This window comes from Brachycentrus maculatus, unplaced genomic scaffold (genome assembly GCF_059751285.1).
Source record: "Brachycentrus maculatus isolate JH-2025_06_01 unplaced genomic scaffold, ASM5975128v1 h1tg000086l, whole genome shotgun sequence".
In the NCBI taxonomy this organism is placed as follows: Eukaryota; Metazoa; Arthropoda; class Insecta; order Trichoptera; family Brachycentridae; genus Brachycentrus; species Brachycentrus maculatus.
Window position 1 is genome coordinate 2,335,001 of NW_028280840.1, and position 19,739 is coordinate 2,354,739.

General features: G+C 28.8%; 1 protein-coding gene across 1 annotated transcript in view; it reads left to right on the plus strand.

Moving 5' to 3' along the window:
* LOC148310876 (trissin receptor-like) overlaps positions 1 to 19,739 on the plus strand; it is a 91,408-nt gene that overhangs the window by 55,868 nt on the left and 15,801 nt on the right. The window contains exon 6 of the mRNA XM_088257632.1: positions 15,730 to 15,861. Within this exon, the coding sequence (XP_088113758.1) occupies positions 15,730 to 15,861 (132 nt within the window). The remainder of the gene's footprint in view (positions 1 to 15,729; positions 15,862 to 19,739) is intronic.

Below are 19,739 nucleotides of genomic sequence, written 5' to 3' on the forward strand. Positions count from 1 at the left end.
AAATTGTGTAGAGGTGAAATGCATTTTTTCACCAGAAGATATTACATACTGACAATAAAATAAGTAAAACGAATGATACTCATTTAAATTGAGCCATATATTTCTAGATAGTTCACGCGATGATATTAACGGATATTACTAACAAAACTCTCTATATTAATAAAAGCTTTTATAGCTTTTACCATATTGGTTAATCTCAATACTTTTATGCCATTTTTTTAGTCGTGATAAATAATATTTTAGTAACCTTATCTGTGGTGTTTTTATCTTTGTAATTTCCTCAGAACACTCATGCTAGCACTCAATTTTCGGTATCTTTTATATGCAATATTCAGGTGATAAAAAATAGTAAATTAGTAGAAAAAAGTATTGTTGTTTTAGGGTTTGTGGAGAACTAATGAAAATCAGAATTAAATATTTTTAGGTAAACCTATTTTCCCTCTCTAGTAGAATCAATCCTCTAATCTGGTCTAACTCAGAGTGTATTAGTCTTCCGAGTTCAATCTGACTTTTTATTAACATTTCAAAATACGTTAGTATAGAATATTCAAATGACCTTAATTTTAACCGGAGCCATCAATCGTCAACTTTAAACTGTAGTCGGCAGGCATTAAGGTAGTTCGGTTGACATCGATGGCATCACGGGTTTAATTTCAGCCAGTTGGAATACTCAACAAAAAAAATCACAAGATTTGTTTAGGTGTTATATGTTTTTCCTAATCTTTCTTTGTAGGACACCCACTATAGCCCGATTTATGTGGGATAATTTTTAAAGGTCTTACTTTTTAAAAGACTTTGCTTTTATTTCTATGTTCTTGAAGCTTTTTTACAAAGTAAAAGTCTCGTTTTATATCTGAATACTTAATAACTCTAAAGTACTATTTTTTAATAGAGTTTTCCAAAAGCACAAGGTTGATATTGGAATCTAAATAAGATATCGTATTTTTTCTGAAAACATACTTATGTATTTATTCACACGTCATGTACATAAAAGAAAAAAGTTTAATGGCGGGCTCATTTCTAAAAAATAATATCTTCCAACCAACCAATATATATTTATATATATATATATATATATATATATATATATATATATATATATATATATATATATATTATATATATATATAAATATATATATATATATATATATATATATATATATATATATATATATATATATATATATATATATATATATATATATATATATATATATATATATATATATATATACATATATACATATATATATATATATATATATATATATATATATATATATATATATATATATATATATATATATATATATAACAATGCAACAGAAAACGAAGAAAATAGAAAGCACCATTTCATATTAAAATGCTTGACAAGAATTAAAAATATTAAATTTATTGAACAATAATGCAATCGAGAACACCGAAAATGCTACCATTTCCGCCACTGTATTTTTTTTTTATTTTTACTCGTAAAGAACTTTAGGAGATCATAAATTTTCAACAAACGAATATTTTTTATTTTTATACATTATTAAAGCAGTAATGTATTAAATTTATTTTTGTTTTGTTTTAAAATATCTTATTCAAATACTTTATTAATGCCCAATTGAAACAAACTTAATAACAATATTTTATATTTTAAAGAAAACTCAAAAATTAATGTCTCAAAAATCCGTAAATGAATATTCAAAAAGTTAAATAATTTAATTATAAATTCTTATCCAAAAACGCAGTAATAAAACAATTTAAATCACGTTTTATTCATTTACATAGGCTGGTAAAATCACTACGTTGTGTAATAAAAGTTAGTTTCATACCACTTGTTCATAACCTAAGTTTTCTAATATCATTTATGTGTGAATAATTATTAATGTTCGTCTTAAATGAAACTTGGCGCCAAATAGATGTCTTTAACCTTAAGAAATAAGGGAGAAACCCGGCGTCTTTAGAGATAGAAATTATATTTTGTAATTATGAACACATTCTTAAAGACACATTGAAAATTGGAGAAACCAAAGTTTCAAATTAAATTTACATATTTTGACCGAAATTTATGTATATTGATACATCTCCAAGAGATATTAATTACTTGAATTGATATAAAATTATGTAATTTCTAGTAAAATTAATGTATTATATTTACTAAGGATTCTGAAATTGAAAAATGGTTGAAACAGTACTAGTGTTTTATAAAACTAGTGTTTTCTTGGGGAAAAAATCTGTGTAGAACAAAAACTATTAAGATTAATTTTTTTATCATCAATTTGGACAAAACAACCCTTACCATGAAGAATTTTCAAAATAACGAACCAACTGAAAAAAAATGTATGTTCATTTTAAATTACGATTTTAAAGTTCAACTTACAACGATTACTGAACGAATGAAGGTTAGAAGAAGTACCTAGTAAAAATATGTAATAGAAACTTCCTCTTGTTCATTTTATCTTTATTTACCCCCAATGATTCATAGGAATGGAATACATCGTATGAATGGAGTGTCACTTTGATCGCTTATTTCATGAAGATAAAGTCTCAGATAAAGATCAGTCTTGCGTTTCAGGTTCCAGTGCAAGATTATATTAAAATATATAACTAACTTATTATTACGCCGTTTCCCCGGAGGGGTAGGCAGAGTGAATAGATTCTCCCCGTGGAACGTATCTGTCGCATAAAAAGAGACCTAAGTGTATACATTATTTTTAAATAATATTTTACTCTGTTCTGTGCAATTCAATTTTGTATAAATATTTACTCTGCCTTTTGTAGAATTTAATAAAAAATAATGATTTTATGGGCTAAATTATGATAATTGTATGATATAGCTTCATTTTAGCGGTTTGAGGTGTTTTATTACCTTATCTCTTGCGGTTTTTATTTGTCAACATAGCTTACATTTATTTATTTTAACATATACATACATTATTCTCATTTATAATATTCCCGATGAGTTATTTCCACTACTCATTTCGGGACACGGGATTAAGGTTAACAAGACTGAAAAACAGATAAGAAAGTAATAAACAAGAAACCACAGGGCGAAATGTAAAAAAATAAAGCAACAGTTGGTACAGTAAATAGGCATAAAAAATATAGGATAGGAAGCATGTTCAAAAGGGAAAAAAATAGAAAACACATCTTATCACTAACATAAATATCTTTCAATAAAATATATTTTCTGTTCATTCAATTTGCTATCTAAATGTTTATTCTTTTTAAATGGACTCGGTGATAAAAAGGCAAGGATTCCATTTTACAAGTGGACGGTAAACAAAAAGATTTTCCAATATTGAAATTTTCAAACTCATGAATGCCTCATAAAATGTAAAAAGTCATATGCATACGATCATCACTTGAAAATCGTAACGGTAACTTCCAACCTTTTTATTCATTTGCTTTTTTTATAAACTAAAGCTCGATAAATTTTATCTTACACAGCTTGAAGGTCGACACAGGTTTTAATAAAAACGACGTCGGAGTGATCGATTCTGAATCGCTGTAAAGCTCGACGATTTGGGTGCCGCACAGTTTAACGTTTTCAAAGAATTGGCTAAGAAGTGTAAAGAACTCTTAAGGAAAATTCCATCAACCAATCAATCCCAGTTATCGTGTAAGAAATAACACGCCGATTTATGGCGGATTTTAAATATTGTATTTGCCGTGCTCTAAAGATTGCGGCTGGTTTCATTGTTATTTTTTGGGAAATATTGCTTCTACAATATATTATAAATAGGTACTAACTGTACCCGACCATGCTTTGCTGTAGATCAATAACTCAATTTCAATACCCAATCAAGAAAAAGAACACATTCTTAATACGTTAATTTCACAATACATGTAAAGCTATACATATATTAAAAAATCTGAATGAAACAACACGCAACTAAGGGCATAAAAAATTGTATATGACGGTACCTTTTAAGAAATATGTAGGTACGCTGTCCGCCACATAAAATGCTTAATGTGGCATGATTTGCTGTTAAATTCATCACATGGCGTTGCCATTGTGGTAAAAAACCTGTTTTTAAATGTTTTTACAAATCATATGTACAAATAAACTAGTATATTCAAATGCAACATTGTATTAAAATTTCAAAATAATCGGTAAATAATTTTAGAAGCTAAAACAATTAAGCTAACGAACATTTACATTTTTACTGATAAAGGTTAATTGAAAAAATCTCACAATTATTAAAAAAAAATACAAACCTGAATAGAATTTACAAAAATACTTTTGTCTTTTTTTTTCGTAAGTCAATAGTATATTTTCGGCTTTGCAAATAGTATTTTTTTTAGCATCGGTTATTGAATGTGCGTTGTAGAAAGTTTTCTTTCAAAGAGTGTGCACGCTTCTGGAAATGCAGGTACAGGCAGCGGCTCCTTTTCATCAATATCAACCTCTCCTGCTATCGGTTATACAAGTTTCGATAGTTTCTATCCCGTACGTTGCCGTTGAATGTAAGAAAATTGAAAATAATGTAAAAAACAGACAAAATATATCAAGTGTGCAGCTTAATTCGAACGATAAATGCGGTGAATAGTGATAGAGAAACGATCAATGCGGTTTATTTTAGTATGAATTTAATTCGGGATAGACGAAATAAACGATATATCTGGGAAAACGATTATTCGAGGAACGATAGATAGAGGTTTTCTTTGTATATATATTATACAATTTAATATTGCGTAGTATAATTTCCTCATTCTTGAAAATATTTTTTTATTTTTATTATTTTTAGTTTTAGTATTGTATTTAATGTCACCCACTACTTAAACATGGATTCTTGGTTCGACCTCACTCTTTAATTCCTATTTTGAATAACCGGTAGCATAGGTTTATGAAAATATTTTGTATGTGCATAAGATAATTATTTGATGTTTTTAATTAATAAAATTATCTGATATTCAATCAAAAAGACATCAAAGAAAATGTCTTTGATGAAAAATTCAAGGACTAAAGAGACTAAAGTTATGTTTGAAATTAAATTCCATTGAATATATGGGAAATATCAAAGGAACGCTGTAAGCTTATAATAGTATTAACTTGTGTTTGAGTAAAGATAAATAATGAATATCAATATTTATTTATTGTGTGTAAATGTTCTAATTATAAAATCATTTTTTTTTTTAGAAAAAAATCACTTTTTTTTCGAAAGAAATTATAACGAGTGTGCGAAAAATCAAAAATTTTACTTCAAGAATTAATTTGTGAAATTTTAGTCAATTTTCATATTCCTGTAAAAAGATTTTACAAAAATAAAATAAAAATAGATTTATCTTCTTCTAACCCTTATCCGTACCCAATGGTGCAAAGGGCACTGCATCGTATTAACGTAGTGTTATCTTGATCATTACTTATATGAAGGCAAGGTGATCACTCTTGCGCTTCAGGGACTAGTGCAGAGTAATATTAAATTAATATTCAGTGTAAAATCACAAATATTTCATTTCACCCCTGCCCCCCCTAGGATTCGATCCCGAGAACTCCAGCTAACCATGATACCACGAAAGCGGACATATTTATACTCAATATTAAATTTAACAATTATAACATTTTGTATTAAATATAGTTTAAATACAATATATATGACGCACGTACTCGAATTAAGAGTGTATTTTGCTAACACACAATAAGCAAAATACCACTCCTTTTTCGTAAAAATGCTTTTTGTTTTCGACTGCAAAAAAGTACACACTTTGGGAAAAAAAGAGGGCGAGTTTTTCCGATCTCTAGTTCTTAATTTATTTCTCGTATTTTCATCTTCACTTTATACATTATTTGATTACTAGAAAAAAACTTTTATTTATTTCGAATCCTTAAACATAACCAAATAAAAATATATTTTTTACACAATACGAAGCATTGTACATTATACAGTCAATATAAATACTCGTAAATCGGTTGGATAATTTATTCGTTATCTCAAGCTAATATTTCATTGTTTACAATACTAGACCGCAAATAAGGAACGTTCAATTACGACCTAGTAACATAAAATAAAAACTCCACAAATTCATTTGATTAAAATGAATTCGGTAGAAAATTGAAACTTAAGAAGGTGCGTGTAATCAAAACGTTAATTTGTTTGTATAAAATGTTACAGTTTAATGTTTTATATTTTACATTTTACCCTATGTTAATTTTATTTGATTGTTTATCTTTTTACCCTTTATTTGTGTTTTATTATTATTCTGAGTAAGTTTTTAAAATATTTTTTATTATTATTTTTATTGTATTCTACTCCTTGTTCTCATTTTTTATATATCTTATTTTATTTATTTTAAAATGTATTATTTTGTAGGTATCTTGTTAACTTTAATCATAAAATGAGTAATAGAAATTACTCATCTGGAATATTTTATATGTAACTCTTTTGTATGGAATATGTTTTTAAAAATAAAATAAATATAAAGACCCTCTCTTAGTTACAAATTGTAATAACATCAATATATCCAGTGTACGAGTATATTCGTTTAAATCCACATCTTGGTTTAAAATCGTAATACATTTATCCAAAACAAGAAATGCTAGTTAAAAAAAAATACTTCGTGTGCACATACACGTTTCTTAAAATTTATCCAAACGAATTGACTTATCTTTATTACAAATACATTACATTTTAATTTTTGCATTATATTTTTTTTTAAATTATCAATCAGTCTTTCGTGATTATTTAGATACTAACTATGAAAATGCATGTCTAGTTTGGATACAAAAAATCACTCTTGGTAAATATTTTTGGTCGGAGTCACGGAATATTATTTTTTTTTTAATTCTCGCATATTTAATGTGAGCTTGTGAACTTCTCAAATAAGACAACATATACCCAAGGGAGTTCACATTTTTTAAAAATTTAAACTTACCTGTCTTCTAATTTACAAAATTCTAAAAATACGTGTAATGTCACTGAAAGATAACTGAAAAATATATTAAACTTATTTTTATATTCTTACTGTTTGTTATAAATGCACATTCTCTTTTCTACCACAGTTTTTTTTTAAATATATTTTGTTCCATTAAAGCATGGTAGGCACTACTTAAGCAGGTAACAGCATATGTGCCTATGTGGAAAGCAAGCCACTGCATCCATCCATTCACTTTATAGTATGAGATTACATCATATTAGAATGAATTCCACTAAAAGATGTAAGCAATGTTGCAATTTGATATTCCCTTTTGTGAACGCAAGTTTTGATATGTGAATATGGTTTGGAAATCAAAAAATTAATGTGCAGCAATTTTGTATTTTTTTTTATAAAATACATGTCAAGTTATATTTTTCTTGTGATAATTATAATTGTAATCGAAAATTTATTTCTTTTAACGTGTTCTTTATGTGTTTTGTTTATACGTTACAACCATTCGTTTCGAAAAACAAACTTAACTCCTAAGTAAACTTTTGCTAGCCAGAAATTGAGGATGTTTTTTTTTTAAATTTCATTAATTATTTAGTTTCAACTGAGAAAAATTTTGAAATTAATTATACTTTTTTTCAGGCAACATGGTTATTATTTTACCGAAGAAACTTTGTTGAATTATTCTCCTATGTTTTCGTATTTTGTGAATTGAGATAGTATAGAGCACGAGGAGAATTCGATGATTTAATTTGACTTCAGTTTTGTTGAGTTTCTAGATTCCACTCCACTGAAGAATATTGTTTGCTCGCATTATAAATTACGTGTATTATCCCGATATTGATAATAATTACTATTGTTCATATTCAATTATTATTTGGACATACTATCAATAATACTGGTGGGAAATTGGATAAATGCGATGGTGTGCAAATTGGAAACTGAAGTGTAAATCAGATATCATATTGTATTTTCAATATTAAGCTTAGTGAGTTGGCATACGTATTGCTAAGGATATCGCTTTGTTTTCCTTGTGATTTGCTCCATCTAATCAGCATGTTTGTTTTGCAATTTACTCTATCATGCTAGCATCTAAATCTGTGCACTCGAACATAGTTTTGCTTATCAAACATATGAATTTCTAAGCGAACAATTAGTTGACTAACGAACTAATTCATGTTAAATTATTGTAAAGATTAAATAATTGTAATCATTAGCTAGTTTAATTAATAATTAAACTTGCTTATTGTTATAAGTATTTAATCCTTAAACGAGAAAAAAAATCACTTCGTTAATGGCACTTTTTTTTCAAATCTATTGTGATACGTGTTTTGATACGTTCCGCATTATTTCCAAATACTGTTTGTGGAGCTAAGTCTAAATTTTTAAGTTGTGTCCTTGAGACATATTCAAACATAAAACTATATTTACAATATAAGAGTTTGTACGAATACTTGTTCACAAATCTGGATTATCTCCAATTATTCAAGTCCCAAGAATTTAAGTGGTGTGGTTGTCAATCATGGATGAAATTGGTGAATGTTACACGTGTGTACAGTGAACACTTAAATCAGCCCAGTAAATGTCCAGACATCCATATTCTTCTTAGTCTATGTTGGGATGTCAAAGGTGACTTTATTTCATCAGGTAATTAACATCCTACTAATTTTTCTTTCATTCGAATCAATTTATGAAATTATTTATGCCAGTACTATTAAAGAATGCAAAATTTATAGAAGGTAAATGACCAAAAACAAAGTTTTATGAAAGAAATCCCAAGAACACAACTCTGTTTTAGTCTTAGTTTCACATATGGAGTTTGAAAATGATGCGGAATACAACGAATCAGGTATCACATTAGATTTTAAGAGAAAGTGGTATATACTAAGTGACATTTAAACTAAACAAATGGATAGATATGACCGCAAATAAATTGACGAATCAATTAACGAAATTTAACATTTTTTTTAACACTTGGAATATTCCATTACGAGACCAAGTATTATAGTATCACACTTACTTTTGCAGAAAAGGAAGGTAATTTATAAGATATCCGTATAATACGTGAACGAATAACAAATAATTGACCGCCAACATTTTATTTTTTACGGCAAAAAGTTACAAGAAGAGCTTTTTGTGTAACACTAAGCTATTTGCTGTAAACTTGATGCAGGAAATATGAAAATTTATTATAACTCGGGGAGTTGAACTGCCCGCCGGTTTTCTGATGGAGAAATGTTGGCCATTTAAAATATTTAAAACTTTCAGGATTTCCCTCCATCTAGTACTTTGTTCCTTTTGAAACTTAAATTTTAGTTGTTCGTAAGAAAATAAAATAAATAAGGTATATGTAACTGTACTGATAACCTGAAGTGTAAAATGAGTTCAGCGCTTAATTAAAGGAATTTTGCGTTAATCCCTAGTTTCCATAAAATTCGTTATAATTAAAACGCGTTACTTTTTTAATTTTATTCACACATTTGATAGAGTAAACATTATTCAGATTATTTTTTATAGAAATTACAATGACAAAAAAACGTTACCTTACAGTATTGACAGTCTAAATGATGGAAAGTGATTATTGGAAATGTAATGTACATAGGTGGTAGATTTAAATATATTTCAACTAAAGACATCAATAGGCAGTTTGTTTAATCATTGATCTATGCATTTATATTACTAAAATGTGTTAGGGTAAGTGGGTATGGACCACCATATATTTTATTAAATTTTCCCAATGATTTTCACTTTATTTTTTAATTTGCTTCCTGAACAACAATTGAAAAAAATTATAAAATAAAAATAAAAACAGTAAAGCAGTTCATAAAGAACTTGAAATACGCATTTGAAAAATTGTGCTTCACTTGAAATGTCATGAGAATGACCTACTTAACATATTTTTATTATGTTTTATTACTGCTCTCTTTTGAAACGTTATCTGGATTTATATAACAACCCCATTTTCCGTACTGGAACAAAATGAAAAAAAAACTGAAGAAAAACTTTTTTGTTTCTTTAAAGTGCCTGAAATAAATCACGGAACTTTTCATGGAAGGTAATAAGTGGCAATTTATGTACAGATTAAAAAATGTTTTTAAAATTATTAAATATGCAACATGAAAGATGTGGGTTCAAAATATAATGAAAATATTCAAATGTTAACAATATTAAACAATACTGCCGTGTATTCACAAATTTGACTTATCTACATCACGAAACTGTATAAAATCTTAAATAAATATTCGATATTCCGTTACTGTAATTTTCCCCCAATCAAACAGAATATTCGATTAAAAATATAATTATGTTGGTATGTCCTTGAGTAATTTTTGAGATGGAACAAACCGTAAAGATGTACCCATTTTCCTTAACGTTCTTTGAAAATCTTTTTTGTGTGAAATTATGTTATAAAACATTTTAAATTATTTTAGAAAATTTTACTTACCAAGTTTTATTCCAATACCCTAAGAGACTCATTACAAATTCATAATGACAATGTATGTCATACAGACGTACTCTTTCTCTTACTTACTTACAATTACTCCTTTTGTATCTCAGATCAGGAGCGTTATTAGTGGTTTGCCTATTAATGTTAAATTTGATACCCCACCCATCCAATACGGAACTTATATCATATTTAATGATTCAGTTTACTCTCATATATTGTATATATATAAATATATATATATATATATATATATATATATATATATATATATATATATATATATATATATATGTATATATATATATATATATATATATATATATATATATATATATATAAATACATATATATATATACATATATATATATATATATATATATATATATATATATATATATATATATATATATATATATATATATATATATATACATATATATATATATATATATATATATATATATATATATATATATATATATATATATACATATATATATATACATATATATATATATATATATATATATATACATATATATATATATATATATATATATATATATATATATATATATATATATATATATATATTTATATATATATATATATATGTGTGTGTGTGTGTGTATACACTTGAATTCGTGAAAACATAACCTAGATTTAACAATACTCAGCTACAGCTACGCGTAGCCAGGTACAGCAAGATTAAAATAAAAACACCGAGCTGTAAGCAGTGGTTAAAAAAAATTATGTCAATTTACATCCATATCTAAGGTACATATTATTATTGACGACTCAATAATATTCCAATTTCATTTTAGACTTAGAATTCTGGTTTATTTTTCTTCCAAAAAAACAGTTTATAAAATATGTGTATTTCTCAACTCATTATGTTCTTGTTTGTTTTTTTTCTGCAGCCTTTGCTCTGAATTTTTCATAAATGAAAGTTTTATTTCATACGTTATTACAATATTGTACTCGCATATTACAATTTCTTTCATCGCGCTAGTTAATTTTCATATATTTTTCAGCCGAAAATTTGCAGGTATAATATAAATGGGGACGTTTATATTACACAATAAAAATGTAATTTATTAACTACAATTTTATTTAACCGAAAGGGGAATTTAAAAAAAAAAGTAAAATTTTAATATTTATTCTACCATTTCTGAACACAACTACTGATGAAAGATTATCAGTGCTTTTTCTTACATATATTCAAGTAGAAAGTTAATATAACTAACGAAAAAATAACTTGTTTATACTTTTGTGTGGGTTAATATAAAAAAAAATACAGGGATAACAAACAATGGTGCATAGAGCACTGCATCGTTTTGACGTATTGTAAATATTGATACATTCATAAAGCTGATCACTTTTGCAATTTGAGTATATCAGTCACGGGTTATATCAAAATATGTATACATATATTAGTATTAGTATTAGGGGGTTAAAATAAATGTATTATCAAATACATTTATTTTAACCCAATATTATCAAATACATTATTATTATAAATTATTATCAAATACATTTATTTTAACCCCTTCCCTGGCAATCAAACCTGGGGCCTCAAGCACTATGCCTCAGTTTAAATAAAAGTTATTTAATTACATTTAAATTTAATTACCTTTTTATTCATGTAAAGACCCAACAGCATATACATGAATTTTACGTTTCAAAACACGAGCAATTTTATCCTCACTGAATTTTATTTCCATAAAATAGTACCTCAACGCTATATAAAATTAATTTATTTAATACAACTTTCAAACTTTACCACTTAAACAAGAATTAAACGAGTAGCCTATAAATACTTTTCAAAATAACTATGCCTTAGTTAAATTTGGAAGCTGTGTTTAATACGAGTTTAAAGTTTCATGTTTTAAAATTAAAATTTAAGATTTATATATTACCTGTTTTCGTCTCTCAAGAGAAATATGTAAGTGTTGAATAATTTTAAGGATATAAATTTAATGCTGATTGAAAATAATGTAAAATTTTAAAATATGTAATTGTACTTATACTAACTCTGAAATAATTTTCTTAGACTATTTATTACCCGGTTTATCAGTGGAGTCCTTACCAGAATATTAGAATAGTTTTTTTGATAGAAAATCGTTCAGATTCGAACAAATTCTTGTAATTTATTGTTTTTTTTGAGGTTTTCATCAAAGAGACTAAATCCTAATAGATACAAATAATAATTTAGTTTAATAATATTTTATTTCCTATCTGACACTATACTAGTTTATGTGTGTACTAAATACAGTGTTTTTGTATGTTAAACTACAAATGTATTGAACAGATATTCTTTATACTGAAATAATTCATGAGAAAACCGTAATTTCGTTTTCGCCTCTTAGCCAAAATACAATATATAACAGAATAATAAATGTATTTATTCTACCCTGACTCCTTTACCTCGAAATCGAATGCGAGACATCTAATATAATAACCAAGCGCACTCATACTATACTATGTAGGCTTTTGAAGCGCTAGACTGATTACCTTGACTTCGTATAATCAAAGATCAAATTAACATTGCGTCAATTTGATGCATAGCTACCCTTGATACACCCTTGGGTGCGGATAAGGGTCAATAGTATGAAGACTTACATGCATATATTGTACATACATCACATACATAATACGAACTTTTGTTCTTATGACAACCGTTATTATTCTTTAATAATAAACAGCAAGTTTAATCTAAATAAACGAATGAATTAATTTATTCTTTATAAAATAAAACGCAAACTATGTACTTTTCTCTAAACGGTTTTGACTAAAATCTGGTCATCTTTAAGGGTGGACGTGTACTCGTTCATGTTCATATACATGTCCAGTACATGTCCATTCATAAAGATGACAAGGTTACTTATTTATTCTTTTACAAAAATGTTAATAATATTAGTATATAACCACTCACCGAGATTTTTATGTCTACCGGTTTCGAGACGTACCCGTCTCCTTGTCAGGACGATCACTACCACAGCATGCAAACAATACCACCCTTCACCACCATATCACCATTTACACACTTTTGCGTACTGTGGTAGTGATTATCCTGACGAAGAGACGGGTACGTCTCGAAACCGGTAGACATCAAAATTTCGGTGAGTGGTTATAGAATATACTAATATTATTAACATTTTTGTAAAAACAAAAATAAGTAAAAATGACTAACCACAAAGTAAATGCATTAAATATTAATACTATTGAGAATATGACAAGGTTCTTATCGAAGCCGGTCGGAGAAAAGTACTAAAAATAAAACTGGTTGAAAACAGAGTCTGTGTTTTATTTTGTAAAGGCTTATAAAATGTGCCTTCAAAAACATTCAATCTTATTCATTTCTTCTCATAAAATTTAACGCAGAGGTGTCATCAGACCTCGAGAGGAGTGATGATACGAATCTCTGATTTCAAGTTATTAACCCTCCCTTCTCGGTCTTGTGTACCTTGTACGCATCGCCTCTAATAACCATAATATCTAATCGAATAATGTATAAACATGTAATAAAAACAAGGCTAAGATTTTAGGTATTCCTCCATAACATATTTACGCATTGATTTAAAAAATAATATTAATAATAATCAGAATTTATCGGGTACATCGGAGGTATTTTGTGAAAATTGGAAAAAAAATCGCGTATAAACAGCGAGTGAAGAGTGTACGGGAACCGCGACACTATATTAGCATCCCACTCTTGCATACTTGCACTGTGCAAACGTGAGGAGCTCAAAGCTCAATGTTCTCTGGCTAGCTAGCGAGCTAGCGGTAGTAGCTCTTGAGCTTATTAGCTAAATTATTATAATTTTGACTTCATTCATAATTAATTAAGGGGTGAATATGAATATTCATAATAAGACTATGAATATCCGTATTTTTCCGATTTAAAATCGCTAATTTTTATTGTGTAGTGACTACCCAACACTGGGACGCGCGTTTTATTTTAGCAACCGAAGGGAAAGGTTAGCTATGTATACTTGAGACTGCTGTTGATATCGAACGGCTCCTCTGATTAAAGGAATTATGGTTTCAATTCATGCGTAAAAATAGCCAATTGATTTAATACAGTAAAAAGAAACAACGTTCAATGAATAATTGATTTCTTTCAAGGTAACAAGAGATATTAGTAAAAACTAATGATCTCATACAAACTTTATATTACTAAATATCCTACAATTGACGTTGTTACTAAGTATTTGTAAAAAAAATCGACAAAGAAATATAACGTTTGGTTTCGCCACAGTACGAAACAAAACTAAAAAAAAAAACAAACTGAAAGCTCGAAAGACCTTTGTTTGGCACGTGGGACCGATGGTTTCGCCACAGTGCGAACTAAATTATTTGAGAACCAGGTGTCCTCAATAATTGGCCACCACGTGGTACCGACACGTACGTTCGAAATACAGGGAGAATTTTGTATTTTTCCTGTTAATGAGAGGATGGTTCTAAACAAATGAAATATAGTGATCGTTATTGGAGTCGTGAAATCCCTTCAAGTTAGTCCGATGATGCATCATCGGAACCTTCAAGACAAAGAGACGGCGATTCCGACAAATGCTAGCACTACAGATGAAATAAAGAACTGACCTCTTATGCTTGTTTGGTAGTTGATCCAGCGCTGGGATCAGGGTGATTTTCTCTTGATTGGTTATCATTGGTTGGTGGCCCAATAAAATGGGTAGAAGAGCACTAAGACATGTCCATCGCGGAGTATGGAAAAAACGCTACTAACTGGTGCTTTTGTTTTGTTAGGGTCTACTGGCAAACTCACACTTGAAGTCGTTCCAATTTCAAATGATGTGCGAGCAAGTACCGGCCAAATCAAATAAAAATGATAATCAAAAACTTTTACTATTTCTGAAGTAATAGTACTTAACATTCGTTAGGTTTAAGAGATCACGTATTATTTTTATATTATTTTTTGACATCTCAACATAGATGAAGAAAAATATGGAATGTCTGGGCATTTACGGGGCTTACGACCGTCATAGACTGGTTTCAGTGATTACTTTATACACGTGTAACATTCACTAACTCTACTCATGATTGACAACCACACTACTCAATTTTTGTAACTTCTTTATACCTGTATTGAGATGTCTTAAAAATAATTAAAAATAATAACTCCTTTAGTTTGAAATAATCCAGATTTGAGAACAAGGCGACATAACTAGGCGAAACAATTATCACAATTTTGATTTTTATGAGTTTTTTTTAAACAATAAAATACAACTTATTTGACTCTAAAAATCTGTGTTTGATTTAACATTTAATACAGGAACGCATTTTTAATCTAGTTCATCTAATCAACCCTTAGAGGTTAAGGAAACGAGGGTAAATTACTTGTACCCACGCATAATACCTCGACATAGTTGCGGTACGAAATTAATTAGCGTTTCCATTTGTAGGTGCTTTACACCCGAATCGCCGTGGCGTTGTGGCGCAGCTCCAGGGGCATGGAACGGGCGGCGCGGGTGCCCCCCGCGGCTCCCTGCTTCGCGGCCCACTGCACGCGCCACTCGGAGCCGGCGGAGACCCAGGTGAGGTTCCAGCATTAATCAATCACGGTAGACCCTTAACCTACACAAACCGAACTAACAAATACAACTACCGTAATGGTGTTAATCATTGCTTTTGCCCCTGAAAACCATACCGTCTAGCGTCAGAAGCTTCTCTTATTTATCTTATACATTCAAACGCTTATCCGTACCCAAATGGTGCATAGGGCAATGCATCTATAAACGCAGTGTTATCTTGATAGTTAACACATGAAGGAAAGGTGATCAGCCATCCGCTTCAGATACCCGTCCAGGGTAATATTGAATAAATATTAGAGTGAAAAAATCACACTTATTTATTTGACCTCCTCCCTTGGGAATCAAACCCGGGACCTCCAGCACGGTAGCCAAGCGTGATGACTATTACACCACGAGGCGGACCGTTTTTTTTTAAGTATACAAATTCAAATTCTCCGCAACAGATTAATAGTGGCACCCCTAGTGTGGCATGTTGCGCCATTTTGTCGAAAACACAGCTCTGTCACATCAATGCCATTCAACTGGTGTACGAAAAAGTCAGTAATCGTGGTTCTGTAGGGCGCTCTATTGACCGTAACATTCAGGCCGGCATCGTCTTTTAAAAAATATGGGCCAATGATTCCACCTGCCCATAAAGCACACAAAATAGTGACTTTTAATGGATGTAAGGGCGTCTCGACAAAGACTTCTGGGTTTAGTAGTCTATTCATGTTAAAACGGCAAAATGTATGGGCTACAAATCGACTGTCAAATTTACATTCTGTAGAAATAATGTTGCTTGCCTCCAAACTACTTAACGTGTCACGCTAGACGTGCTATATGTATATATACGTATAAATATAAAATTAAAATAATTTAAAGAACCAAAAAACACATATTCGTTTTGATCCCCCTGGGAATTGAACCTGGGACCTCCAGTATAGTAGCCAAATGTGCTTTATTATGGATGTGGATAAAAAGTAAAACCTTTATGATTAGATCATGTACAACTTAATTCAATTCAAGCCAATTAAAAACTCATTTCTTCTTCATGCCATTTTCTTTCTGCACAGAACTTCTTCAAAGCTGGTAACAGATACTTTAACAGATACATTACCAGCTTTGAGGAAGTTCATACAGGGAGCTTTTCTCATTAGTCAACGAGAATTATTTATGTGTATGAGGGAATCACTAATGAGGCTTTAGATGCGGTGTATGGAAGACAAATCTGTCTCCAAAAATCGCGGATTACGTGTTAAATTAGTTTAATATTTTTTTTCGGTTTTATCACACAAAATGATAACGTGACATCTCATTTAACCAATTCCCTATATCGTTCTCTTATCTAACATCTATTGTTATTATGTGATAATATAACATAGTTGTAATCGTTAATTCCAATATTTTGAGATAAATATATCATATAGAGAGCTCATTTCCATTTTTTTTTTTTTTTATTTGAACTTCATGTACAGAAAAAAAATAAGTACATTGCTAAAAAGCAATATCTTCCAACCAACTAAAAACAGACTAGTGATAATGATCAAAACATTTTATACCATATATAGCTGTTTGCAATCGGAGGGTAGATAGTACTTGAACATTTAAAAAAAACATTAATTGGTGTTTAATTTAATTTAAGTGTTTTTTTTTACTATTTCTTACACAGAGTATCATAAACCTATTTTTTTAAGGTTTCATATTGCTTTTTCATCTGTTTTATGGTTTAAAATAATAACAATTGGCTTTTAACAATTTAGAGTACCATTTATTGTACAATATATAAAATCATTCAACCAATATTTATTGTCAGTAAAAAAATCATCAAGTGTAAAAGACCTATTCATAAATAGATTATGGATGTGCGTAGATCTGAAATAGATCGCATCATTTGGCCATGTTGCATTTGATAGCACTATTTCTTAAAATCTACTGTGACACGTGTTTCGATGCATTCCTCAATACGGTGTTTGAAAATGATGCGGAATGCATCGAAACATGTGTCACAGTAGATTTTAAGAAATAGTGGTATTTACCAAGTAAAAAATTAATTATAATGGTTGGTTCAGTATCGTTATTTGTAATTTGTAATTATATGTCTGACGAAGCATAAATAAATAAATGAATTGTATAAACAAAGTGTTATACATATTATAAACAATAAATGCATGATATATAAAACATGCTATTTTAAATAAAGTCGTCATTATTACACAAAATTATTACCAAAACATACTATTTTTCAATTAAAACTTACTTCCATATTATCCAAATAAACACATAAAATGTAAATATCATAGTTTTTTATTTAAAAAAATAACTACGATGCTTACATTTTATGTTTTGCTGTAAACATCAAAGTTATTTTCTTTAAATCCATCCCCACCCAGTTGTACAAAATTTAATAGAGTTTTTATTGAAATTGATCTTGTGTAAAAGGATGTTGAGAACATATTTATGTTTAATCGTTTCTAAACAGTTAAGTTCGTACACAAAGATTTTTTCTTACTTAAAAATAACCATAAAATTGTTATTCAGCTATTTTTTTATGAAGAAAAAAGAGAGCTTTAAATCATGCTCATAACATTTATTTTAAATACAAGGTTACATTAGGCGCTATGGTGAATATTTACTCAAGAATTTTTATATCTTCGACTCACGTTTTTAAATGGATATAAAAGTGGATAAGCATAATGAGAGAAAGGTAAAAAACAATAGATTAACAATTGATAGTTGTTCATTTATTTCAACGAAATATACAATTCATAATTAATATGAACTTTTAGTTCAAAGCAACAAAAAATTCAATCGCGAATATAGCAATTAATAAATAAATGCTCTTTTTTAACCAATTTTGCCAAACGAGATTTTTATTGAATTTAAATTTTACCATTCAAATGTTTATTCAAAGAAAATTTATCTACGTGATGTGATTTCTACTGTAGTAAGTATATACTCGTATAAATCGTATTGGTACATGAAATGTCTATATCATTACAAAAAAAAGTATCCATTATCACTAATTACGGAAATGCACAATGTTTACGATTCAGATTTAAAAACAGGGAGAATATTATTTTTTCATGTTAAAAAACGTTTATGCTTAGTCCACAAAATGCTTTTACTAAGCCCACGAAATATGCTTACCTTTGCCCATTAAAGTCGAAAAATAAAATGAAATACACAACCAAAAATAAGTACGAAAAAGGTGTACGTTGAGATTATTTCATACAATGGATATTTATCGCATTGTTCTATTATGCTGCGTATCAGCTTCGATCGTTAACAAGTAGCTTTTTATCAAGTGGACAAGGGTTGCTTACAATTATGCGCTCCTAGCGGTTCTCGTTTCGTCGACAGCTATTCACCTTAATCGAATCCAACAGCGAACTTTTAAGGGATTGATTTGCGTTTGAGGACCCCGATCTGAGGAGGCGATCAATATGTACGCTTTGTCTACAATATAATTCGTATTTATATTTTTTTTATCTACAACATTTAGGTCCAATTTTAGTGTATCTTTGTCCATTTACTGTATAAATTGGCTCTCTTAAAGTTAGATTTTTTTATTAAAAAAAAAAATAATGACGTGAAAGTAAAATTTAAGCAATAATTATGTATTACTAATTCGGAAGATATATTTGACAGATTCCCACTACAGGGCAAGCGTTGACAGCGAACATTTAATGTACACTGTGGATCATGCGTAGGTATACGCGGCTGTTGCAAGCACAACGCTACTTGTTCACTGTGGATACAATTTACTTTTAACAATATTCATATTTTTATAATATTCTGACTTTTAAAAATAATAAAAAATATTTCTTTAATTTATTAATTATTTTAATAAGGCGAAATAATTGACACGAATTATTTTATTTTTTTATGAAAATAGAGAGTTA